Below are 26,989 nucleotides of genomic sequence, written 5' to 3'. Positions count from 1 at the left end.
TGGGTTGACACTTATATTGACCTCTGCTTCCATATAAAGGCTTTTCACATTACTTGCACACAACACGGTCTGGAACATAAGTAATAAAGAGCTGATTTTAAATAGACATGTTGTATAAAGGGCCAGTTCACTCAAATTACATAAAAGCATTTTTCCTCATTCATGTATTATTTTTGCCAAATGGACAATTTTTGTTTGATTTGTTCAGGTTTTGAAACCACGGAAATAAAATGGGTCAATGCACACAGCTCTGAAAAACTGCATTAGCGTTAAACTGATTGAGTTTCTAAGGAAAGTTCGAAGTTTATGATGTGGTTGATCCAGAGTATCACTTCTGGAAAGAGATATTTATTAATGATTCATTTATTTTTAAGCCTCCACACCAGCAACAGCCATTGACACGAGGCATTTTGTTTTCAGGTCGTCCTTCTGTTAGTCCCATTCTTGTGAAAACAATGTCTCAACAACACATCGAGGGAATTTCTTCAAATGTGGTACAAATGTTCAGTTGAGCTCAAAGATGAACGGAGTGGATTTTGTTGGTGAAAGGTCAAGGTCACACTGACCTTATGTTCTTGTAAACATGATATATCTGGAACATCCAGAGGGAATTTAATTACATCTGGCACAAATATTCACTTCGACTCAAGCCTGACCTGAGGAGAAATTGGAGGTCAAAGCTCAAGGTCATCGTCAATGCGTTTTTTCTTGAGAATGCCTCTTGAGAATCCTTTCAAATTTGGCAGCTGTGTTCACTGAGACCCACGGATGAAGTGATTAGCTTTGGGTGCTCAAAATACGGTGACATGTAAAGTCTAGACTGATTAGACATCAGTAGACAAAGCTCAAGCGGATCTCATGAGTTTGGGGGGGAAAAAAACACATTTAGACTAAAACTGTACTGGTTTGCAGAGTTAAACAACCACAGCGCAGTAAATCTAGATAAATATGAGCATGAATAAAATCCCCAGCTCAAATTCACCTGCATCATATTGTGGTGGAGACACTGATTATCTCTTGAGTTTGGCCAAAAATAACAAAAACCTTTCAGACAGCTACTTTTACATGTACACTGGCTCTAATGGCAAAATATTTTTACAAATTTATATGAACTGACCCTTTAACGTTTACCTACCCAATAGAATGTACCACTTACTACTTTACTGCAGTGTAGAGAATCTATTATTTAATATATCTAATCTTTTGGCCCAGACGAATTAAATACTTTTATAAAATCTTAACTAATTATTGGTTGACATAGTTTTGTTATTCCCAAACATTTTGAAAACAAACTCACCTCAACTCATAATAAATTACCTCGAACATATTTGGCTCATCTGAACTAAAACTGGTTTATTGACCAACACATAACGTGAAGCAGATTTACCAGATGAGCTCTAAAGTGGTTTACTTCACATTCTGCGATACCTTTTTCTCCCGTCTCTTTTTCTATCTTAATCTTCATAGTTAACATATAAAAATGCAAACAGCCCAGTGAAATCAATACTCCCTTTCTAACAGCCCTATTACATGAAAGTGGTAAAATACAACAATGGGCCAGAAAATAATACTTAAGGCTTCAGACTGGAGACTCTGTCTGTGTCGTCCTGTTCAGTCTCATGTCATCTCAAACACATCAAACAGCAACACTGACCCAAAGCAGAGAAACTGCACAACACGTTCCCCTTTGATAGGAGCTACGACCTGAAAGCCTCACACCCTAAACAGGGCAGATTGAAGTAACAGTGCGTGATATAAATACAGGACACCAATGTCCACAGAGGAACTAGAATCCAGCTCAACAAAAACACTCCTTTAAAAGACTTAAAACTAACCGGGTTTCATTCTCTTTTTGTGCCCAATGTTTCAACAGACGCCGGAAAACAGCTGCTGTTTGATGCGCTCTTCCATCTTCACCTCCTCCCTGACCCCTCCGTCATCTCTCTGACACACATCGGTCCATCTCACACACTTCTCCTGCTTGGACAGAGGGATCAAATCAATGTCAGTTTCCTCCTCCTGGTCCTCAACGGAAAACCCGCTCCCCGATAGGAACACGGAGCCCCTCTGATGTCCTTCATCTTCATCCTCATCCTCCTCCTCCTCCTCCCACTCCTCTCCGTGCTCCCGGTGGCTCGCTCTATCGCTCCTTCCGCCATCCCAGCGCCTCCTCGCCTCCGCTTCCTCCTCGTTTGTGTTTCTTCTCAACCTGTCCATCTCCACATCCATCATTAGGGACCTGATCTCTCTCTCGTCCTCTCCGGTAGAGTTTTTCTTTGTCTTGCTGCGACCCCTGAGGTTCAGCATCTGAAATCAAACAGATGTGTGTGTGAGACAGTTTTGCGCTTTGTGCCGCGTCTTTCTTCTTCCGATGTCTCCAGACACCTGCCAAACCACAACAAAGCCTCTCCCACTGACGCCTCTTTCCTGTACAGTTTGAGGCCGACTAGTCGCCTATTATTAGATGTTTCAGGAGCGGGTTTATATTTGCTGTACATCCCATATTTAGCAACTTGACTTCTTAATGGCACCTTTTGTGACATAAAGTCATGCATCCCGGAGGTAGAACAGAGACAAGTGACAGACGAGCAGCGAAGATGGAAGGAGAAAGGGGAACGAACCTTGAAGTCTTTTCTCTTGCGTTGCAAAACGGGTCTCTGAAGGAAGAGGATCTGCTTGGTCGACAAACTCCCGTCACTGCGGAGAGAGAGAGAGAGGAGCGGCACTTTTACAACCGTTACAATCTGATGAGCCGGCATATCGCTACATGTATTGAAATCCGTTTTTTCTTCGCTGCGGTTTGTAAAGTGACAGATTACAAGACGAGAGCGTCTCAGCGACTGAATTATTTTTTTTTGGTTCGCAGCTCCGATGGATTTCAAACGTGGTTTCATGTCGGGACGAGCATGTGATCGTGGTTTGTCAGATCTCAAACCATCTGTCCTGAGAGTCTAAGCTAAACTGTCAGTACGAATCCACATCACAGAATGAGACAGGAGAAAGAAATAATGAGTCTGAAACCAACAAAGCAATAATTAGTCTTTGCTCCTATGATCAGATGTAAGTAACAAGAATGAGACTCATTGGATTGCATTCCTCCACCATGCAAGGACCGACAGTCCCCTTAAATTCAATTCAAATTCATGCTGCAACAAATTTCACACATTCATGCAAATCAGTCCTCTGTATATACCTTTCATCAAGATCCATGAATTATTCTCTGGGAAATCTATTTATCTACTTATTCTAGAAATCTCTGTGTGAGAAATATATATATCATGTCGAGAACCATTCATCTTATTGGCTACACGCTTGTGTAGTTAAGGACCCAAGGAAGTGCAGTGTTGAATTTGGTGCGATTTGGACACATAATACGTTCAATATTAAACTGTGAATAAAGAGGCAACCAGTGCTCGGTCGCAGCAGCGGCTATAACTCAATATGACTGACATTTTTGACCACGACAACAGTGCGTTCACGACAATGGTGACAATGAATTTAATGGATTCTTTCTTGATCCATGTCCCATCCTTCCACCAAGTTTCGTGGAAATCCTTTCAGTAGTTTTTGCGTAATCCTTCTGAGAAACACAAACCGACATAGGAAGGGGGCGAAAACAACATCCTTGGCGGTTAAAAGCAGAAGGACGCAGCAGAAGGATAGAGCAGAAGGACGCAGCAGAAGGACGCAGCAGTAGGAGGCAGCAGTAGGACACAACAGAAGGACGCAGCAGAAGGAGGGGTTTACAGGGGATTTGAGTTGAGGGCTGTAACAGTGACATCTATGGATGCAGTCCAGTACCTGTTGGTCTTGACAATGGGTGTGGGTAACACACACATGAGCCTCCATCCATACGGAGCCAAAGACTGGAGCAATGGGATGTAGTCCGTCTTGACCACCACACCCTGAGCAGGAGAGAGAGAAATGAACATCACTCAACTGTATACAGTCATTCACACAGTGAAGGTGCACATACACACACACACACACACACACACACACACATTACATTACAGTACGCATTCATTTAAGAAAAGTTAAGCTGAGCCACATGCGCGTGCACACTACTCTCCTTCATCTCCACTGTTACGTAATGTAGGACAGAAAACGGCTTAAGCCTTCAGTCACAAAGGATTTCTCAAAGTGCACATCTTCTCCAGAGTATTAAGAACTCAAAAGACCCACATCAACAACGGTCCACTGCTCCACCACAATGGCATCGTAGGAGGTGTTTGTGGTCTCCTCCGCAGAGCTCTGGAGGATGAAGACACTGTCCACAGATGAAACGCCTGTTTCTGCAGAGGAGACGGTGAAACGACAGTCAGATAAACAGAGGAGGATGGATGTGATTCAGCAATCCAATCTCTCACTATTGATCCCCACTTTCCTGTGACTTAAGCCTGCTTATCTCATGGGTGACTGAACAGTGACTTGCGGTGTAAGCTGTGGACTTACGGCACATGACAGTAACTCCATGCATAGCATCCATTACCCGGCGGTGGAGCAGAGATCTCCTGAGCAGCTTTTCCTCTTGGAGGCAATTCCTCTAAGAGTTTGAACTATTCATTTAAGAAATCAACAAGTAAAAGGGGAATGAGAGCTGCTTTCAGCCATGTTAGCGGTCGGCTCTACCGATGCCAATGTAGGTTGGTTGATCCATCACTTTTGTCTTCAGAGGATGAATCCTACGCTATTTGGTGATCCTGTGACTTCTCCTCTAGTTTTTAACAATACAGACATTAAAACTGCTTCCAATTGAGCTGTACTGACTTTGGTGATCCATCAAGTTTTCATTTATGACCTAAAGTTCAACGTAGGTGAACTTCAACGGAATATTTTGCCATTTATACCCTCGCCAATGATGGTATGTTGCATTTCTTTGTTTGTTAGTGATACACCCGGCCAAGGGGAAGACCTAAAACGTAGCTTCTCCTTCTTTTCCCACTCCCAAGCACAGTTAGTTAGCAGAATTACGTAAAAACTACTCAACTACTGAAATTTTGTAGAGGGGTGGGACATGTAACAAGGATCTTGACACGTTTAGGGGACTGATATTTATGAGTGTGAGCAATTTGATGCAGATCCAACTAAAAATCCAGAGTGGGTGAATTTAAATGTGGTTTCATACGGGGACTGTTGGGCCTTCTAGTTAGTTTTGTGCAAATAGTTCTAAGTTTATTGACACTAAACCCAGGAAGTGATTATCTTAGCTTAGCATACAGACTAGAAGTTGGGACAGCTTAACTGGCTCTATCCAAAGATTTGAAAAATTCTTTCAAAAATTCTTACATAATGACACTATCATATTAAAGCCTATACAATCAAGTAATAATCACTTATTTCCTAAGCTTCCTCTTTCATCTATTCTGCCAGGATGTGATAATGAGTTTTGCTGCAGCACATCTGTCCTGTGTGTTGTTGCTGTGCCCTTGCAACCCACCGTTATCATCTCCAAGCTGGAAAAACCCGTCGATGAGGCGCGCACCGCTGGTGAAATGCTGCGTCATGTGGTCGAGCCAGTGCGCATCGACTTCTGTGATTAGCCCCGCCTCCTTCTGCAGCTGGAGTGGCACCCTCAGCGAGTAGAACCTCAGAGACGTGTTCAGCTCTCCTGTGTGGTTGTAAAGGGCAAAGAGCTGCATCCCTGCAATGACAAAGAAACAGGGAAATTAGGACAAGATAGATCCACTTCCTGAAAGTTTGTCTAACAGACAGGAGGCTGGTTACTTACGAGCCTGTGCTGAAGTTGTGTTCTTATCTTTCTCTGAACTCTTGAGACAAATATGGTTGTTGTTGTGTGTCGTTTCTCTGCTTTGTCCATCCGTACAGAAGGAGCTGGACTTTCTGTCATGGCTGCGCTCGAGTTCTGGAGAGCTGAGCCAGCCGTCTGGGCTTGAACCCCGTCTTTCTCTCTGCTCGGGAAGGTGAGAGTGTTTCTCTGTGGAGTCTCTGTGCTCTGGTACGCGGCGCTGCTGCTCTCTGAGAGGCAGCTGGCTCCCTTGGGTGTCTGCTGGGTTCGGACTTGGACACCACTGATCCGTGTCCACCCCAGGCTTACTGTGATGTTGAGGTTGGTTTGTTGATTCCAGCGACTCTTTCAAAAGGATCTGTGAGGTCTGAATCTGTTCGTTTGGCTCCTCTGCGCCGAGCTCTGAACTCGGGGTGGGACTCAGAGTGCTGAAGTCCAGTTCTATGGGCACCAAAGGCTGCGTGTTACATTCTACCATTTCATGATCTAACTCTCGAGGTTCAAAAGGGAGATGGTCGGGTTCTGCGCCACTTTGAAGTGGTTCTGTTAGATCTGTCGGGCTGGTGCTGGAGCTGAAGGGGTTGCGATGTATGGGCGAAGGGCTTGAGTGTAAGGACGACAGTTCCTCAGGGTCCCACTGCCCCAGAAAGCAGGGTGCGCCACCTGGCTGCTGAAGAAAGCCCACAAACATCATCCCTTGCTCCGCTACATCCTGGATCTGTAGAGGCAACACACACACCCGCACACAATGTTATCACACAACATTAAACTGCACTAGAATCAAATCTGAGTGACAGATGGATATAAAACACGACATCCGCAGCACCAGAAATAAATTTCAGTCCGACTACAGTCAGACAAACAAAGCCTCATTTACACATAAACAAAGGCTGACGTATGCAGAGGAGTTATTTTGCAAAATAACAACCTACCTAATCATCTGCAAAGATCAAATATTCAAATGACAAAGGGACCTCATTATATCAACGCATCCGTGTGCGTGCGTTTGTGCGTGCGTGTGCGTGTTTCTCACTCCCTCCCATGGAGGCTCTGGTGGTTAATTGTCAGTTGATATTTGGGCTGACAGTTTTAGACAGACTCTACGGGAGAGAAATCAGATCGCAAACTACCGTCGAACAATAATGAGACACATCTTCCCCTATTGCTAACATCTTTTGACACTCGCACTCACATTATATTATAAAAACACGCACACACATTATTTTTATAAACAGTGTGTCTATTACACAGCATTATCCAATACACACATACACAGTTTTATCAAATAAGTATGTCCACAGACCGATTGAGTGTGTTGGCTAGCGAGAAAAATAGAGGTACATAGCTAAAACATACACACCTCCACACAGCTACACACACCTACCCACACACACACACACACCACCACACACACACCCACACACACACACTCACACCTACCCACACCCACACACAAAATCCAGTGCACTCCATCCGCCCGGTACCGCTCCTGGTTTCTTATCTCGAACTCTGGCTGCTTGTGATCTGATTGGTTATTCATGTCACGCTGCCGGAGCCTATCACATTATACTCAGTGATGTGCATTTCCATCCAATCAGGTTTCTCTTTGTGCACTCTGGGTGTTCAGATGCAAATCTTCTCAATAGAGCACATTTTCATTTCCCATCGCAGGGCCGTTAGCAAATTCATGAGCGGACACTAAAAGTGAGTTTTACAGCTGGTAAATGCCAACGATGACGCTGTGCCTGGCAGTGTGTCGCAGGGTTAACGCTCACTGTTGTTCACCCGCAAATACTGTAACCTTCCATTCATTGTCTAGCTCCTCCCTTTTGTTTATCAGCTACGGGAGCATGAATAGTGTTGCAGCAGATGCAACTAGTTGGAATCCACCTTCTGGTTTATTTTCCCCTTCCATGTTTTTATACACCTTACTTCGGTATATCACAAGTGGACTTGGTTCTTGTTCAGCTTCTCCTCACAATGAATTGTTAAAATCATTCCAGTCGGGTAACAAAAAATAAATAAATCGAATTGGCTCCATTTGAATTGGAGAGGCTCTGGGTGTCAGGACCAGGTGGTGAGTTAGCATATGGCATACACAGGCAATTATAGGCAGTTGCCTGTAGCTTTCTGAGCCCCGTAATGTTTTCTTCACTGGCACAGCAGTGCTGCGCCACACAGTAACACACAGTGCAACAAGTACGCAGACAGGAGGGGGGTGCGCAGGTCGCCTTTTGTGAGCAGAGTCGACTCCATCCGTTTGGTGCTACACAGCAGGAGGAGGAGACGGACGTTTAAAATATCAAAATGTACCAAGAAATAAAGAGAGAATTCTACATAAACTGGTCTTTGCATTGATTAAGTATGAACATGTTTTAACATTTGGACTGGACCTTACCAATCGCCCACTGTATTAAACTAACTCTACCACCTTGTAGTGTGCTGACATGGCGATGAACGCTCAGGAAAACCAATCCAGCAGCCATGTAGCATTTTCAGTGTTACTGATTAAAAAAAAGTTACAGGACATCTGAGGTCAATGAGATGTGGACGCTCTGGAGGGATACGGTGCATCTAGCCACTGTGTTGCCCTTACAAATCTATTGGCTTGCTGCCTTATCTTGCCTGAATGAAAAACCTAATCCCTGTTACGGTAGTTTGTGAAAGACCTTTTTCATTTTAAATTAGAAAAGATAAGACTTTCCATTAGCGAGTCTTGCATAACTTTCAGTGACCTGTAATCTTCTAAACCCTCTCGTCGGAGTCTGACTTCAATGTGATGATCACTAGATGGTTCAGCCAAGGTGGTTATGATTTCCTCTGCGTCAGCTGGTTAGTTAGCAGGATTAGGCCAGAACTGCAGGATGGACGAAAATTTGATTTTTTTCATTTTCTGTAACATTTCGACATTTTCATTGTTTAAGTGACTGATATTTATTCACTGGGTCCTCTAGGTTTGGATTTCGGAAACAGTTCTCTTTATTTTATTTAAAAAATATTGCACGGGTACATTTTCTTGTAAATGTTTAATTTACCTGGGTATAACTGTGCAAAACTAATAAACCATGTATTAAGAAGGACTGGCTGCAAACTCAGTGTTTAGTGCCACATCATTCCTTGCCCTCGTGTTACCTCACATAAAATGATGCCAGGTATATTTAAAATTTGGACAAAAAGCCCTGTAGTGTTGGGTTGTGCACTCACTATCTGTGCATACTGATGGATCAGTGCGCTCCTTCTACTCTCACACCGGATTAAGTAAAAAAAAGTGCAGATTTAAAATATTCCCATCTTCTTGTAACTGAGGCATTTTGTATGCTTCAGTTATATTTGTCGTCGCGTGTGTTCGCCGCGGGGCCTTTCCCTCAAATAAGTCGAGCAATGTGAAGCCTGTGCACCCCGAAGAGATGCCTCATTACTGAACTCCTATTCCAACAACCCTGAAAATTACAGTCTCACAAAGAGTCTGAAAACCAGCCACTCGATTCCATTTGAAGAATACTAAGTGCTTTGTTTGTACAGCACAACAAAGATCATTATTTTTATCCCAACCCTCACTTTTTGAAGACGGATCCATGAAGAATGAACAGTGTGACGCCTGACTACCTTTGTTTGTTTGCCGAACTCACCCTCTTGACGTAGCTCTGGATCACTTCGGGGTCGGCGGCCTGGTGACCCGCCACACACACATCTGTGTCCAGGCGGTGTCGTGCCCACCTCAGTTGGCTTTTCTCTGAACTACAGGGAGAGAAATGAAACAACTATTCATTCTTATGAAATGTCGCTTCGCTTCATTTGCTCTCTGTTCATTATCGCCGAAGCAGATGCAGCACCCAGTAACATTACAGTGTCAATGAGCCTTGACTGTATAGATTCTGGTTGACATGCTCGTCTTCAAGTGCTCTCATTGGCCGAGAATGATCGCAGCAGAAAGATAATGTCAATTCTGGAACAGGATGAATTTCCCATTTAAGGAGAGCACACATTCAACATGATCACAATAGACTTATTAGACAGAAAAAAGGGACTGAATTTCCTTCTGCTCGCGCCGCAGGACACCATCATAAAAGGAGTATTCAGATATGGCTCTTCAGATTCGGATTGAGGTCAGTGAGAAGGCCGTGCCAATATCTTGTGCTCTGAGGCATGAGTGACATTCCCGGCTAGATTTCAAACAGTAGATCTGTCAGATTTCTCTTCTTCCACTTTTAGGGTTTTTGATGAAAGGGGAGGCGGTGATGGGGAGATAAAAGGCGGAGTAAAGGGGACGAAAAGGCGCGAGGAGGACAAAAGAAAAAGGGGGGACAGCCATCACTGAAGAAAGGAGATGAAAGGATGGAGCGATGGGTTTCTCTCTTTCAGCGCGCCGTTCCCCTCTGGCGAGCGCTGATGATGCAATCAGCCGTCTCCACGGTGACAGGTGCCAGGAAGCAGCAGGACCACTTGGCAGGGGGGGCATCAAAGGAGCAGCCCGGCACCTGCCTGTGCATTAGTGCGTGTGTGTGTGTGTGTGTGCGCATGCAACACACCATTCGTTCAATTCCCAATGAAAGAGCACATTGAACTCAGGAGGATGCCTAAAACTGTAGAGTCAGCAACGCAGTTTCTTTAATTGCAAAGAATAAGTGACAACAAATGGAGGCTTACTAGTGTAACTTTGGTTCTCTGAGTGAAAAAATACAAAGACTGATCCACAGGAGTCACAGTCTCTATACCAGACATTTTCTTCAACCAAATTATCATAAAGTTCTACTAAGCTGATATCAGATATACGCTGGAGAGAGTTGATGTATTATAGATCACTCGCATGTTTTGGAAATGTCAGAAAATATCTACATGTTGTGAAATGGTATGTTAAGTGCATGTGACTAGTAATTATTAAAAGGAAACTTTCACATTGGAATAACTGAGACCATAAGCAGCGACACTGGGAGAAATACAGGGAAAATAACTCAAAACAGAAATGAAACAGCCGACATGACTGTATGAGCGATGGTGCTGGTAAGGAGGAATGTCTGTTCGTGTAGAGTTTCTGTTTGGATCCGATCTGTCATTAACTTTCATGATGAGACTCTGAGAATAAACTTCAGGCTGCTGTACCAGAAACTACACTCTACTCAAATATGGTGGCAAATGTAGTTTTTTTTACCTCCACCAAGGAGGTTGTGTTTTCCCCCCAGGCCGTTTGTTTGTTGGTTGGTATGTTAGTTTGCAGGATTATGCAAAAACTACAATACCGATTTCCATGAAATTTTGTGGAAGGTTTGGACATGACCCAAGAAAGAACTAATTGAATTTTGTGTGGATCTGGATCAAATTAGAAAAGTTTCATTTATTTCACAGAGAATAATTCAAAAATCTTTAGGAACAGAATCATGCATGTTTAGGAGACTGATAATTATGAGTGTGTGCAGTTTGGTGCAGATCCAAATACAAATTCTGGATCTAGAGAATGTGGTTTTCTTAAGGGAACTGTTTGGCCTCTCTGAGTGACATTCTAGTCTTTAAAGTCCCCAGAAGAAGATACTACAGAAGAGTGGTTAAAAGTGAAGAACCGGGTTAAAGAACAGCTTTGCACTATGGGATGTCCAACAGTATATTTTCATGCACAGCCAAAAGTGAAAGAACTGGGACAATGAGCTAAAATAAGAAATGTTTTGTGGCCGTCTCATGTGCAATTAATTTTACATTTAGAGAAGAAGGTGAGGCGCAGAATTGTTCTTGCGATAATGGGATTTCAATTGGCTTCCAAACAATGAAGTTGCAGAAGCTGTTACCTAATAGCTTTTCTCTGATGCTGGTTCCAAATGAATCATCTCATTTATCTTAATCAAATCTCTCTGCAGTGTGAATCTTTCAAGTCAAAACAGTTTGCTTCAGTAGAGAGAGGCTGATGAAAAGGGTGCGTTGAGCTTGTGTACCTTGGCGTCTCTCGGACCAGCACCGCCCGGTGAAGCTGGCGCTGGATGTGCGCGTGGCGAGGGCCGCAGGGGTGGACGAACGGGTGCACCGCGACCAGGACGAACCCCTGAGCGTAGAGCTCCCTGACCTGAACAGGCAGTTCTCTGACCGAGGACAGGCATAGCACCGATGACACTGGCACCTCTGCGGGGGGGAATGGGTGAGAGAAAAACAATTTCATCAGGAAGGGGTGAGGCTATACTGGTGGATGTGAGAGAAAAGGGAAAGTGGTAGCGAGGTGTTTGGAAGAGGATAAAAGCTGGAACAAAGAGGAAGAGTGAATTAAAAAAAAGAGGAAAACAGGGACAAAGGGAGGAACAAAGACAGAGAGCATGTTTCTATATGCTAATCCCCACTGAACAACACATGGCATCTTCACGCTAAATCTGAAACTAATTACACCATGACTATTAGCCTCTGTCCTGGCACAGTCTGGATTTTGGATAACACACATATGCAGACATGCAATTCAATGCATGCTGGGAAGTGCTCAGTTGAACACACAATTGCACCTACACTAACAAACTCAGTACAATAACATGTACACACACACACACACATACATCAAAAGGGTTGGAAGACAATGCTATCACAGTGTCTCTTTGGGGCGTGTGGTATTGGCAGCACTCGCCAACACAGAGCCGTTCGCCTTATTACCAAACACAATGGGAAGAAAACCCCTTCACTTCATTGGAAATGGTTAGTGGAGCTTATCTTATGGAGGCAAACTGTCACAGCAAATCCACCAGGGTGGGCGCAATGTTTGTCGAGAACCGCCCTCTCGGGGTCGGTGCATTGTGGCGAGGCTCTCTCTCTCTCTCTCTTTCTCTCTCTCTCCGTCTCTGTTCACAGGCTTTTAAGGGAACACGTGTATGTATGGGCTGTGTGCACTTCCGTATCGCTGAGTGAAGCCAGGTGTGTGTGTGTGTGTGTGAGGGAGAGAGAGAATAGGAGGATGGGGGAAAAAAAGATGGGAGGTGAAGAAAGGGGAGACGGAGAGAGAGAGGCAGTTAGCATAGCAATGTTGGGATAGAGGAAGAGAGCGAGATGAGGCTGTCTGTGCCTGAATGCTTGTCATCCTTTCCCATTCAATCTCATTTGCATGGGTCTGGAGAAGAAAATAACCTGAATAAATTAACTTGACACACACGCACACACACACACGCACACACACACAAAAACAAAACCACACATACGCAGGAGATGTGCAAGCCATCTCATTTTCAATTTGTTCTCCATCATGTGGCGCGTACACACATGGATACAACCACATGAACACACACCCCCCTGACGCCCTGCTCAGTTAAACAATGAGAGAAAAATAAAACTAAAGAAATCCAAGAGAAATTCAGACCATCACATCATCTTGGCATTAACTGCTTGGAACCAGGAGAGCCTTTCATCAAGCAAACACTTAAACGGGTGTCTGCGGGGACTTATCAAAAGCAGTACTGTGATAATAATAATAACAGCTGGAGACCGGGGGTGGGCTGGTGGGGATAACAGCGATTCCTGTCACCGTAAACAGTCATTAGCCGTCATTAGCTCTGCACGGCTGGCACTCACCCACCGCCGAAAAAGAAAAAAAAACGCAGGCATCGCGGCTAATTCAGGCAAGGCGCACAGAAGTTATTAGGGTGTTGTGCAGCGCTTCGGGCTGGGGAAGCAACTTCATTTATACTGTCTGCCACTGTGGGATGTAAAAAAGGGAGGCTGCTTCAGAATGGGAACAGCTCAGGGCAGAAAAGGGCAGGTGGAGTTTTATGGCGAGGGCAGGGAGGTGTAGTGTACGGTAAAAAAAAAAGGAGCGCGGGGAGCACAGGCGTGTGTGTTTTTAGAGAGTTTGAAGTGTGTGTGACGGAGTAGCTGTGTGTTTCTGTATGTGCAACTTCTTGAGGGTGAGAGAGAGAGAGTGCTATGGTGAAGTATGTGCATGTGATGTGTGTGTGTGAGGATGTGGAAGAGATAGAGGCGCATACATCCAAGGGTGCATTGTTCGACGGGCGCAAGAAGCGTCTGAGCGGCTGTTCAGCTGTTGATTCCCGCCCCTGCTATTTCCGTCTGAACCCGCAGCTCGGACCACATGACAGCCGCTGTGTGCTGCCATCTCACTTTTTGACCTCTGGGTTTCATGAGCTGCTTGCCTGCGTGTGAGAGGCGTCCCCTTCCCATAGCGATTTCAAAGGCCTTATTAATTCCTTGTACCAATCCCTGCATTTTCTGTGTGCGACTGCAAAGCATATTTGGTGGGTTATGTGTGCCACGGTATCTCGGCGAGTGTGTATGGGCCATATTTTTTTTGCCAGTGTTGCCTGAGTGCGTGCACACCAGACAGAGTTTGCACTAAGCCTGCTAGGTGATGCATGGGGATTACTACTCACACAGCCACCCTCAAGGCTTATCCCTCTGCCTGGTGGAGGTTCACGTTTATTTAAATAGCCTTCTAATGACTTGCAGAGGTTTTGGGTGAGGATATGTGCCAAAACAGTCGACTATAAAATAATCAACTTCCTGGAGTCAGGAGCTCCCCGCTGTTTGGGGAATGTAGCCACCGGCTATGACAGTAGTTGGTCAGCATACAAGCTTTGTCAAATGGGGTCTGATCTCCACAGAGCGCCCGCTTTACACGAATGTCTCAGAAGCAGCTGACAAATACAAGCTGGGAAAAAAAAAAGGTTTGCTGTGGTGAGAACAGAGTGCAGCGCTCAAGGCGCACACAGTACCATGTACTTGTGATGGTGTGAATTCTAGTCTGGCTCACTTTTGACACATAGCAGCTCTCTGCCATCTTTGCTGGCGCGCTCTGCAGGCTCTTTGCCAAAAGGAATGGAACACTTAAATAAAAATGTCCAGAAAAAATAGTTTGAGCGATGTCAGATCAGCATTTTCAACAATCTTTCATGAAAAGAAATGTTTGCAGAGAAAGGTGCAGATGCCACAAAATGATGGATTTGCGCTTTGCCTGCAAATATATCACACACAGATTCAGATAGCAAACATATATCATGTGGGGTAGAAGGAATATATCTACTTTGTCAACAGAAGAAATATCTATCATAAGGTGTGGACACACACACACACACACACACACACACACACACACACACACACACACACACACACACACACACACAAACCTTAACCACAGTTACTGCAATCCTTAATCTAACCCTACCCAAAACCTTAAGATAAACCTATCCTTGACCTAACCCTATAACCTGACTTCACCTTAAAATGTAATGATTTATGTTGTGGGTTATAATGTGACTGTGTACACAGATTTATGTACCCACGACATGAGTAATACCTGAACACCACACACACACACAAAAAGATACAGTATACACACATGAGCAAAGTGAACTTTCCCTCGGGTACACGGTGCAAAACCACCGTCAACACTGACACAATCACAGGCATGAGACATGTGAGCATCAGACACATGTTGTAAGTTTTAATGAGACGAGTGGGTCTCCGTCTCTGCAGGGTGGCAGAAAGTCATCAGCAGAGTTCAGCTCCTCGCTGTCTGCTCCAGAGACCAGCGTTAGTCACACAGCGTCACACCTAACTTCCCTCCTCACACATCCGCAGATTCCTGACTCCCGCTCGCTCACTCTCACACCTCTCGCTCTCTTCTCTCGCTCGACCCTCCCCAGACGCTGTTCCTTTTTTTTTTTGCGTTCACGTTCTGTTCATTCCCTCACCCGCAGTTCTCGGTTACACCTCCTTGACTTTATTCTTCCTCCTCTCTACTTTGCTTTTCTCTCTCCCTCTTTTCTATTCACGTTCTCCACACTCTCTCTCTCTCTTTTCCTCTGCTCATTATCTGCGCACAGCCTCGACACAAAGGAGGTTGGATTAAAATGTCACACATGGCTGTTGCATTTCATATTCCACATTCATGCTGACATGTCAAGGTAGCCAATCAATGTTACATGGGGGATAATGGAGATCACGGCACTTTTCATAAAAGGTGGCTGATGTGTCAAGGTGCAGCACATTGGTCGATTTGAGAGAAAGGAGACTACACAGCGGGATAAAACATTGGTTTCAGGTCATATGATGAGAAGGAGCTGAAGAACCAAATACAATAAATTGTCCTTGTGTGAATCGCAGGCCAAATGCCTGAAACATGGAACAGGTTTCTCCTCATCCCCCCCCCCTGAATTCACCACAGGGTTGCCGTGACCCAGCGTGAGCAAGTCGGGCTTAGTCACACGGAAATATTTTTTTTTTCAGCTCGAGCTTTTGCTGGAGCTGAAAAAATACAAAGGCTGACACTATTTTATCAGCCGCATTGTTTCTTGGGAGATTTATCACTCGCCGGTCAAAGGTGGAGTTAGAAACCGATCCACGCTGCTCTTCAGTCGCATCATTAAGCTCCTCTTCCTGAGAACGCAACTTAGTTTAATAAGCAGCCATCTAGTCTCAAATACCTTGGAGGGGGCACCATTTGTTTTTCATTACTGTGTGGGAGTCGTCATGTGACGCTGGCAGGGAAATAATAATATTAATGGAAGCCAAATTGAATTAAAGCATGGATTTGACCGTGGGTTTCCTCAATGTCATGGACTGACATACAGATTCCTCTATCTGCCTCCTACATACACACACACTTGCACGCACATGCACACAAATACAAATAAATCCCTTTGCTGGGAATGAGGTCTCTCAATCTCCACAAACAATCAGATAATCCTTCAGGAATCCTTCACTTCTCTTGGTCTCTCTATCACAAATGGAGAGAGGGAAAGAGACAGAGAGAGGCAGGCGTACACCCACACACACACACACACACACACACCCACACACACACACACAATCAATTCTTAGTGGCTGTGTTTATCCTAAAAAACGAGTATACCCATCTTAAGGCAGCTCAGGTGGTGTCATTGAGTTTACCATATAAATGACCTACCTGCCTGTTGCAAGATAACAAAAACTCTATTGACTAAGTGCTATACAGTGTTTTGTGTGAGTGTGAATGAGCCACCCTGACTGCATGTGTATGTGTGTGTGTGTGTGGTCTCCCCGTGCTTGTACATGTTTGGTGCTCCTGCCACCACGGCAACCGATGCAATTTGACCATTTATCTGCCGCTGCCTTCAGAATCAAGAAAGACGAGCAATACTCGAGTCCATTGTGTGTTTTGGTAACCACCACCACCACCACTTTGGGTTTCCAGATCTCTCTGTGCCAACACTACACCCCAACCCATTTGCCAAACACGACAGGGCTGGCTGAAAATGAAGCCGACTGGCAACCGGACCGCTGCCACTTGGCCGTGGTGCGGCGCCTGCTGTCTGTTACAGTGTTACATTGAAAATGCGTCTAAAAGGGACTTCAGTGAGTCACTTTGCACCTGCTTCAGCTTGTCGGGTGGTGGAGTGCATGGCGCCGGCTTGTAGAAACATTAAGCCATTAGGAAAAAGAGGTGGTTTTTTTTTTTTTTGGTTGCTTTAACTCTATCTGTTTCTTCTCTTCGCCTCTCCTCACAATCCACACCAACACAATGGCAGAATTAGTATTTTTAGAAACCAGATGCCTCTAGAGGATTCTCATCAAACACTCTCAAGACGCTGCAAGCATACTCACACAAACACACACCCACATTTTTTTTATATTTGCACACAGAGTCCTGAAGACAGCATGCAAACACACATCAGCGTTACTATATTGTCATTGTGTGAGGGAGAGGCAGGGGGACGTTGGAGGGCATGACTACACCACGTACAATATAGCTGAATCTGAGAATTAGACAACTCTTTGAATTCCCTGTAACAGGAGCCGCTAACAGACACAACTTCAGCTTATAAGCCACTTTCTGCCCTCAGGATACTTACATGAAGAAAAACACATTGCTGAAGAGGTGCTGACCTAAACATTTCATTTAACTGGTAAAAGTTGGAACAGCATCTGTGGCTATTTTACGAGTGGAACACACACCAACAGTGTAGCGACGCTTCGGGATGACAAAGGGGAGCAGACTTCAGAACAGAAAACTTGACTCAACAACCATATTGTGCATTAAAACAAGAAAAAAGGTTATCGGTAAAAAGAATTCCTGCAAATTGCTTTGGATTTTACCCAAATGTGGAGAATCGCTCCTTGAAGCCTGTTCCCTCCTCCAGACTGGAACTGGGACAAATGTGAATCATATCTGAAAGAAGCTTGGCTGCTGCATCTGATGGCCAAGATTTGCTCTTTTCAGTTGAGCCCTGTCCCCTGTCCCTCATTCATTCACTGTTAGAGGTCTGATTTGTAGATATTTTGGATTCTTATCAAGCAAAGAAGCCGATGAGCACTGCACTGAGAGGGTTTTAGTACACACTGTCAATATTACCTCATTTGTTCTTTTTTTTTTTTATTTGAGAGAACATTTGGTTTCATTTAATCAAGGGGGTTAGCCTTAATCCGACAGATGAACGGAACACGATATTCGGATTTAAATTGAAATGTGACGATATGATCAGTGTTTTTTAACCATTTTGACCATGATTAAACATTTAACTGTCCCCTTTTAAAGATAAAAGGAAATAAAACGTAAATCTTACGGAGCTACTTTGAAATAGCTGAGGGTGCTGAGGGTAACTGAGTGTGTGAAATTAGCATATACCTGAATTTAGTCATTTGTTTTGGCCTCTTAGGGTGAACACAGCAGTCTGCACAACATTTTGTCACTTAAATTGATTTGGCTAATTCATTTAAAATCATATTTCAGGCCGCCAGGCAAATATAAATGTGACATTCCATTTGTTTGTACCTCTGGTTTGGTCTCCAACAGCTCCTGAGGGAATTATCTGGCTCTTGCTCCACTATAAAGGTGCAATAAGTAATCAATTATAAATTAGTCGGTGGTGCACAGAGGCTTTTTAGAGCTTTTTAGTTTAGAGCTTTTCCAGTCGGGTGACAATTACTGGAATATTTGTCTATTACACATTTGCTGCATAAATACAGACATATTGATTAGAGCAGCTTTAAAATCTCAACCTGTAAATAAAAACCTTTTAAGATAATTAAGGTTATCTGGACACCAGCATTAGTTGGATTAAACAAAATTCTTAAAAAGCAAAGGAAACATCACCTTTATGTTCACCATCTTTGAAAGTAGTAATAAGTATGCAAGTGAGGGAGTGAAGTACATGGTTTTCATTGGTCCAGACCAATCTCTTGGAAAGGACAAGGAAAAAAACTTTAAGAAGTAAAGAAGAAATATGCACAATATATGTATTCATACCTTCTTTCCCCAACAGGAAATCCAGGAAATGGTAGGTGTACGACACACCCACTTTAGTCTCCACCTGAGGCCGTCGGAGAGTGGAGTAGATATTACCCGGGCTTCGCTTCTCCTCTGCCTTCCGCAGCTTAGGCAGCCTACACCCCATGTCTCTGTCATGGAGAGGAGAGGAGAGTAAAATATCATGGGAGATAAAAAGAGAAAAAAAAAGGAGGGTGCTAGCAAAGACTTGACTGCGAGACATTGAATAGACAAAGTTTCTAAATATACAGCGCACATTAGCACCTCCAATAGAGCAAGCGTGATAGAAATGCTTTTGCTCACATGCGAGCTCAAGCTGTTGGAAAGAATGTGTGCATTCAACTCACACACACGCACACTCACAATCCACACTCACACACACACAATCTCTCTCATACACACAATCTCTCTTATACACACACACTTCAATAACACTGAAATATGAGTGCCAGCCATTACCTGCTTGGTGGGCTGCGATACGGGCATCTCCTAATCAAATAGGGCTGATTGGGAGCGACATGTTTGATCAGAACGAATTAAAGTAGAAATGAGACTGATTTCCTGCCCTGTCAAGCGGAGCGACATGAGACGAGACAGACAACGGGCAGGAGAGGAGAGAGGAGAGGAGAGGAGAGGAGAGAAAAATGTTGTAACCAATATACATGTCGATCCAAGGGTGGTCTTGGAACACAAGGAAATCCATGTTATTTTAAGACTCCCTCCAGATTGTGTTAAGACCAGCAGGGATTGGAAACACAGTTGGAAAGAGGCTTACATCTCCCTTTTTAAATTCCTCCTATACTGAATTTCAACAGGCAATTTAGACCCGAAGTCGCATAAAAGGAAAAACAAGACAAGTGGGGTGGCTCTTCTGACAAATGACTGGGGAGGCAGAGCAGAATAATGACAAATTGGCAGAGGGTGGGAGAAGAGAGAGGACAGGAGATGGGTAAGTGACAAGAGGAGAAGGGTGTGTCAAAATGTCATCAAGCTAATCTAATGTGACAGCGTCTGTCCCCTCAGACCATCGCCACAGTTGCGATTAATATCCCTGTATGGCATGGTAAGGGGACACGGTGAGGTGTGCATCTGCATGTGAGTGTGTGTGTGTCCGTCCCCAAAGGCAGGTCTATATCTGTATCCCTGTATCTGAGCACAGAGAATGACACAAGTCCCAATGGGCCAAGTGCATGGACGTTAACTCGGCTAACGATCCTAACAGACTACATTAAGTTTAGTGTGTCTCTGTGTGTGCGTCTGTGTGCGTGTCTCGTTTTTTGTTATAACCCGTTGGGGACTTTAAACTCAATGCACACTAACCCATGGGGACTCTTGTCTCTCATGGGGAAAAAATTGAGGTCCCCACAAGCAGACACAGCTTTTTAAGACTTGGTTTGAGGGTTCAGGCTATATTAGTTAGGTTAAGGTTAGATAAAGGTTATTTGGGATGTTAAGAATAACAGAAAGCTCTTAACACAGATTCTGCATTTGAATGTGGAAGCTGCAGACGATGAAGGTTTTGGTGCCAGAAAGCTTCTGGTTTCCATCGGCCAATCACGTTTGAGCAGCCTTTACCTGCAGATAAACCTTTCGCGTGGAGACCAAAACAGATAAAACACACGGACCAAAATGCATCGGCTATCAGCTATTTGACTTATCTGCATTCATATACAGATAGCAGTTAATTGAAATTAGCCAAAATTATACTGGACCTAGTATCAAGGTTTGTGTTTAGTGTGGAGAAACGTTCAACTCATGTGGACTTCACGTCTCACGTTGCTCGTTGCACTCTAAACAGTGTACAGCAAAAGAAAGACAGAGTCTTAGTCAGGATATCCACTGTCTACACCAGGATCCTGAAAATATAGGCCACTGGCCCCAGAGGCTAACTCATCGTCAGACAATAACCGCAAAGCTCCAAGATTTGTGTAAGAGGTTAGGGTATGCATTATGTCAATGACTTGTCCCCACAGGGATTGTGGGAAAAATGTGTGTATGTGTCGGTGGTGACTTATAGCTTTTTTTTAATGCATGGTACATCTATTTCCAAAGGTCAGAAAGTTGCATAGGGCAGCATCTTCGATACGTTTTCATAGCTCATCCGTCTTGAGACAGTACACTCCATCATTGAATTGTACAAACAACAAGCAATTAAGAGTCATTACTCTTTCACTACGACGTGCTCTTTCGTAATGACACCAAACGAGGGGAGACGACCCTCTGGGAGGAGGCAGATGATAAGCGAGACAACATTATCTGATCGTCTCTCCTCCGCTCTTCCTCCCACCATGCGTCTCTCTCCTCTCGACCCGTCTACTACCCCTCTTGAACTCTATGTGCCATTTGCTCTTCAGCTCGTCTAGATCATGATTTATAAAACGTCGTCTCGTCGTTTTGACCCGGGCCTTGATCACCCCTTTTTCTTTCTGCTTCTGTCCACCACCCTTGATTAGGACAACTCCCTTCTTCCTATTGCTACAATGGCCTTTGATTGGTCTTACAGAAAACCATTCATTTTTGTCGCTTTCTTTGTGTGTCCATCTGATTACAAGAATTCCCAACCTTCCCTCTCTTGTTATTAGGTCATCGCGACTTTCATGGCATCCTTCCATTTCGACAACTTTCGCTCCTTAGATCCTTTCTCTCTATATTGCACCATCTATTTCTACCCTCTTTCAGCTTCATGGTCATTACACTATGTTTCTCCACGCTGTTTTCTATCACTCTCTGCCTACAGTACATTTCCTTTTAGCAACCCTCTCCATCCTCTCCTCTGCCTATTCAGCCCTTCTGTCTAGAGGCTCAATGAGCTTTTACAGCAGAAATGCTCCCCTGCTGAGCCTGTTAAGTCCCATAAAACTATTATAATGTTTCCAGACAGACAGACAGTCAGCCAGCCTAGTAGGCCCTGGGTTATGTCTACGTTGGAGCATGTAGATCCCCTCCCAAACATTTTACCCCCAGGCCTGTGCTTAAATATGTCCCAGTATGCTGCAGGAACAGAGGTTGGGTTAATGTGAAGGCGCTTCGTAAGGCGTCGTCTCTGGCTGGTTAGGGAAAAATGCATCGTGGGGGTGAAGCATGTCTGTCTGTGACTTGCATATCTCGAGGACCGTTCATCTTATTGGCTTCACACTTGGCATATGAATTGTTAAAGGCCCAAGGTAGTGCAGCTTCGAATGTGCTGCCGATTTTGACACGAGATACGTTCAATTTTAATAAACAGGGCGGCAATCGCTCTGTAGCGGTGCTGGCTGAGACTGAGTGACGTCGATCAAACAGATCAAACAGCACGTTCACGACAATGGCAACAACAAAGGATTCTGCACTTCAGGGTTCTGCATACTGAATCAAGCTTCGCTGAACTTTGAATAAACAGGTGAACAGCTCTTTGTGCAGCAGCGGTGGCTTCGGGGTCAGTCGGCCTTTGCTTGCCGTGGCTCAATTACCGCAGGTCACTTTTACGGTTTCGGAAAGAAAAGCTGCAACCAGCCTCACCACAGCCCAAACAAACAGCCCATTCCAAACAAGCACCGCACCAGTGTACAGAATGAGAGAAATGTCCAGAATGATTTTAATCATCTACTTCTCAGCTTTCCTGCCCCTGGCCTTGAGTATTTTAATACAATTTCTAACCTATCCCTATGCGCATTATGTCAATTTTCAAAAAAGAAAATGAAAAAAACATTGATTCACTGTCCTTATTATGTTTTTATGCACAGTACATTACGCACTTCTAAAGAAATCACGACAATTTGTAATAATTTGATCACTATATTGCTCTCAGCAGTTGTTTTTATTGCTCTCAAAGAAAACATGATTGGTTCTGGCCTTGGTCTCGACTAGCCTTCAGCTCTGCCGTTTGATCCAATGTCCCATAATCCTTCTCATTGTACACTGACGGTTTTGTTTCAAAAACAAAGGCCTCGCTTTAAAAGATGAACTCATGTCTGAGGTTTCGAAACAGATCTCTGTAATTGGACACAACGTCACATGAAGAAAAGAAAAAAAAAAAAACTACGCAGAAACTCAGACGAGTTCAAGACTTGAGGCCTTTTCACTTCATATGAGGCCTTTTTCTGTTCTCGTTGACTTCAAACAGAATCTCTTGCTTGCTCTCACACAAACACACAGGCAGAAAGGGGCCCTGACAGAGAGAAAAAACTCCATTAAACAGGGAGAGACAGGAGAGAGAGACAGATAAAAGAGGTGAGAAAGAGAGACTGGAGTGAAGAGGCAGATAGACAGAGAGCAGGAAAGGGCTTCTCATTAGAGAATCTCTTGTAACGGAGAGTTTTGAAATGACAGCAGATTTACAGAGAGCATAATCCGTCTGCACTATGCCACTGCTCTGCTCGGGGGGGGGGGGTGCCTGCTTTCCAAGAAGTAGTATTCATCTAAGCAGAGGGAGAGCTACACACAGTCATAGGCTTAGGAAGAATCACTGTAAATATAGATATTACCACTGAGGAGCCTCTCCAATAGTACCACAGTTAAAATTCACATTTTAATGTCTACTTTATATTTCCCTGGCATTTATAAAAAAAAAAAGAAAAGCTGTGTTGGGCATAAAAATATGAAAAACCATAACTGGGCAGATTAACTAAAGTTGGCAACAGTAAACATGATGAGAAATGAGTACGCAATAATACATAATGGGTTGTCTGGATTTATGGAAATAAGTAACAAGGCAGAAACGAAGTACATTGCATCCAAGTCGAGACACCTCAGGTGGTAACTTCAACGCAGCCTCTGCTAGATGGAACTTTTACTTTACCTAGAGCACATATTTTCAATGCTTATGAAACTTTAGAGCTGCAATGATTAGTCTATTGTTGATCAGATGTCAATGGTCATTCAATTTTATACATATTATATACTGTTGGAGCCATTTACTGTTTTCTTTAATGTAAGTGATCGTTCTTTGCCAAACCTTAACCTGTTTGGTTTGTGTGGTAACCTGTTCAGTTACCACACAAAGATTTACATTTTTCTCATATGAAGACATTGTCTTTAACAATATTGATGGGGCCAGGAGTTACAGATGGTAACTGTTTCATGGTTCTTAACTCAGCCAAAGGTAAAGAATTTGACTGTACATTACCTGAGACAAGTGGTTTATTTATGCAGCCTGTAATATTGGTGCTTGCACCTGATGCACCAAACTGACTTACAGCAGGTATTAACAAATAAAAATCATTGCTAGCGTCTGGTCTCCTTTATTATTGGACTCAATGGCCCGATTGGAAGCCATAATTCCTACTGCTTGTGAGTGGGTGGCATTTCTACTGTACAGGCAAGGAATGTTTGACCTTTTAACAGAGAATTAATCTGAATTAAGCTGCTTTTTATGGATTCATGGTTGTATGGTTGTTTGACAACAAAAAAAACCTCACGTTTGTCGGTGAAGACTATTGTATCGCAAACATCTCGTGTTAGATTCTATGTGTTTCGCTGCATTTCACAATTAGAGGTGACAGACTGAGTCCTGAGGAGTGGGCTCCCCTCCCACTGGGTTGCAGCTCCTCTCTGTCTACACAGGGATGGGGGGATGCTGATGATACTGGGAAAGAGAAGGAGTTCAAGAACAGAATGAGGAGAAAGAGAGAAAGGAGTGGGGGGGCACAGGCAGACAGAGAGCAGACTGGGAGCATGTCAAGTTGCCTTGAGGGAGGTGTGATCTCCCCCAAAGCAACAAAATAGTCACCTCGAAGCACGTTTTAATGAGGCTGCATGTGGAGGATAAAAACAAATATGACATTGATGTATTGGTCTGTCGAGCAGCTCCGTGCACAACCTATTTTGCTCTAAAAAGAACAATTTATGAACAAAGAAAGAACCTAGGAAAACCCTGGACTAAGCTCAGCGGGTACTAGAATCAATCCTTTAACATTGTAAACTCAGTTCCTAAGTGATTTTTTGTTTTTAGTGTAGCGTTTTCACAGCCAGTATGATTAACTGGGTGTCACTCACTGGTAGTAAGAGCTTTTCAAATGCTTTTTAAAAGGATTTCCAAGCGATATGGAGAGCACCCATACATATGCAGTGCAACTAATTGATGCCACATGCATTTTGTGGGTGCAGCCTTGCTTGAAATTACATGTTCCTGGTTTCCTTTTTTTCCTCTTTGGTGCGTTCAACCTTAACCCCTCTCTCCAAACACACACACACAACACATGGCTAGCTGTTGCTGCCCGTTAACGGTGGTAGTTTAGTGAACGGGAAATGATGCATGACAGGTGGCTTATGCACCGAATCGTTCTCGTCCTGACACACACACACACACACACACACACACTCTGCACACCCCCTCTTCCATCTGCGCTAGGCACATTTACTCCGTCACGCATATCTTGACTTCACTTCAACCTGTGACAGTGAGCAGTGAGGGCTTATTCATTTCGTTCCGCCAAGAATAAAGAAATAAATGATACACAACATCACACATATCAAATGAGCGGAGTGTCTAAAAAGCAGAAAGGATTTTTCTCTGTCACAGGGTGTTTTATTGTGAAAGAGTTCCACACAGGGGTGGATCCAAGGGCGGGGCCAAGGGGGGGGCACTGGTCCCTGCTGAAATCTGATTGATCCCCAGAGGGTCTGTCAATAGTTTTTCTGAATAAACTTGTCATTTACGAACAATAAATATGACTTTTCTACGCTTTTTGGAGTACAACATTTTGCTTGAACAAGGAACAATTTTGAAAATATATTCAATGACGTGTGGATTCGTGTTAAAGCTGAAGAGCTAAGAGTAAACAAGGAATGATGTAAATGTCCACCTTACTGAATCAGGAATTGTGAAATGATGTTAGTTAGTTTGCCCCTCTGCATTGGGGCTGTCACTTTTTCCATAAATGAACTTTGACATGACACAAAATTCCGTTCAATATATTTGAATGAACTGGATCACAAAGCAAAGTACTTCAGATGGTCTGATGCACTTTAGGACTGTATATTTTAAAAATCAAACAGATCATTACAGTTCGAGTATGGACTTCCCCCCATGTTCGTATGAATGTTTGAGCTTAGAATAAAAAGTGACAGTCATACTCTGTAAATTCTGGGCCCCTTGATGGCCCCTGATTGAGAAAAATCCTTGATCCGCCACTGGTTCCTCAGACTTCTCTGTGACTCCCCAAAAAGTTTTGAATCAAAGATGTATCTCTACAAATCTATTCCAAAATGAGAAAAAACAATTCACAGATCGTCATAAGAGAGGTGAAAGAGTGTTATTTTGAAATATTTAAACTAGTTCTGGTCACTAGTGTTCAGTCTGTCTCGAACCTTGTTCTGCAAAGTAGACATGTATTTTCATTCTTTTCTCATATAGTGAATAATGAAGAGTAAAACTTACCAATGAAATAGTTCCCAGTCTGTGTGTGAAGTGTGTGCAGGACCAAGAGCTCCCTCGCACTTCACTCAGTTTCTGTGCGTCCCTCCTCTCCTCTCCTCTCCTCCCTAATGTCTTCACGCTCTGTCCCTGTCACAGCTGCAGGAACAAGATGCACGGCAGCTCTTGATACCGTGATCCAGTGGGAAGAAAACACGAAAGCTCCATTTAGAAACTACCACTGACTGACTGCTGCTCGTGAGACTGCGTGCACCTCTCTCCTCGTCTGTCAGCAGTGTGTGCTGCGTGTGCAGGGGAGAGAGGAGAGGACGGCTTTACTCACAGGCTCTCTCCTCCCCCGCCAGGCTGGATCCTCCTAAACACTTTGGAGAAACAATATGAATCATATTAGAGATTTTGCATGAATAAAAAAAATAACCAGATTACTGTAAAAGCCAGGAAGGAGGATAAGTAAAGAAAATACCATGGGGCTGTGCTTCTTGGACTGTTCCCTTATGTGTTTGCTCCAGTGGTTACAGTGGAAAGTTTAAAGTGTTCCTCCATCTAGCTTATTGGGGTTAGAGGCATTTGTGTTTTTCAAGAGTCTCCTCTGGAAAATTCATATTTCATAAGCAGCTATCCAGACTTATCCATAATTCAGAAACGTCTGACTGGGTGGGGCTGGTGG

The 26,989-nt window shown here is 43.8% G+C and overlaps 1 protein-coding gene across 1 annotated transcript; it reads right to left on the bottom strand.

Moving 5' to 3' along the window:
* Positions 1 to 26,671, bottom strand: rftn1a (raftlin, lipid raft linker 1a). Its single transcript, XM_035183401.2, has 10 exons — positions 26,326 to 26,671; positions 18,948 to 19,099; positions 11,671 to 11,854; positions 9,379 to 9,487; positions 5,732 to 6,467; positions 5,441 to 5,644; positions 4,186 to 4,295; positions 3,802 to 3,905; positions 2,622 to 2,697; positions 1 to 2,307 (listed from the first exon to the last, which is right to left on the bottom strand). Exons 2-10 carry the CDS (start codon positions 19,093 to 19,095, stop codon positions 1,867 to 1,869), a joined length of 2,112 nt encoding a protein of 703 aa, XP_035039292.2. The 5' UTR covers positions 19,096 to 19,099; positions 26,326 to 26,671; the 3' UTR covers positions 1 to 1,866.
* Between the last annotated feature and the right edge of the window lie 318 nt (positions 26,672 to 26,989).

Source organism: Hippoglossus stenolepis, chromosome 17, assembly GCF_022539355.2.
Source record: "Hippoglossus stenolepis isolate QCI-W04-F060 chromosome 17, HSTE1.2, whole genome shotgun sequence".
In the NCBI taxonomy this organism is placed as follows: Eukaryota; Metazoa; Chordata; class Actinopteri; order Pleuronectiformes; family Pleuronectidae; genus Hippoglossus; species Hippoglossus stenolepis.
This window is presented reverse-complemented; position numbering and strand designations above follow the sequence as displayed.

What these genes read in the sequence shown, in the direction of transcription:
- rftn1a (XM_035183401.2), bottom strand. Translation starts at nt 19,095, where the DNA reads ATGGGGTGTAGGCTGCCTAAGCTGCGGAAGGCAGAGGAGAAGCGAAGC. An exon ending in TCCAGAGCTACGTCAAGAGG is followed by an intron (nt 6,468 to 9,378) that starts GTGAGTTCGGCA and finishes TTGCCTCTACAG; the next exon opens with ATCCAGGATGTAGCGGAGCA. An exon ending in AGCAGTGGACCGTTGTTGAT is followed by an intron (nt 3,906 to 4,185) that starts GTGGGTCTTTTG and finishes TCTCCTGCTCAG; the next exon opens with GGTGTGGTGGTCAAGACGGA.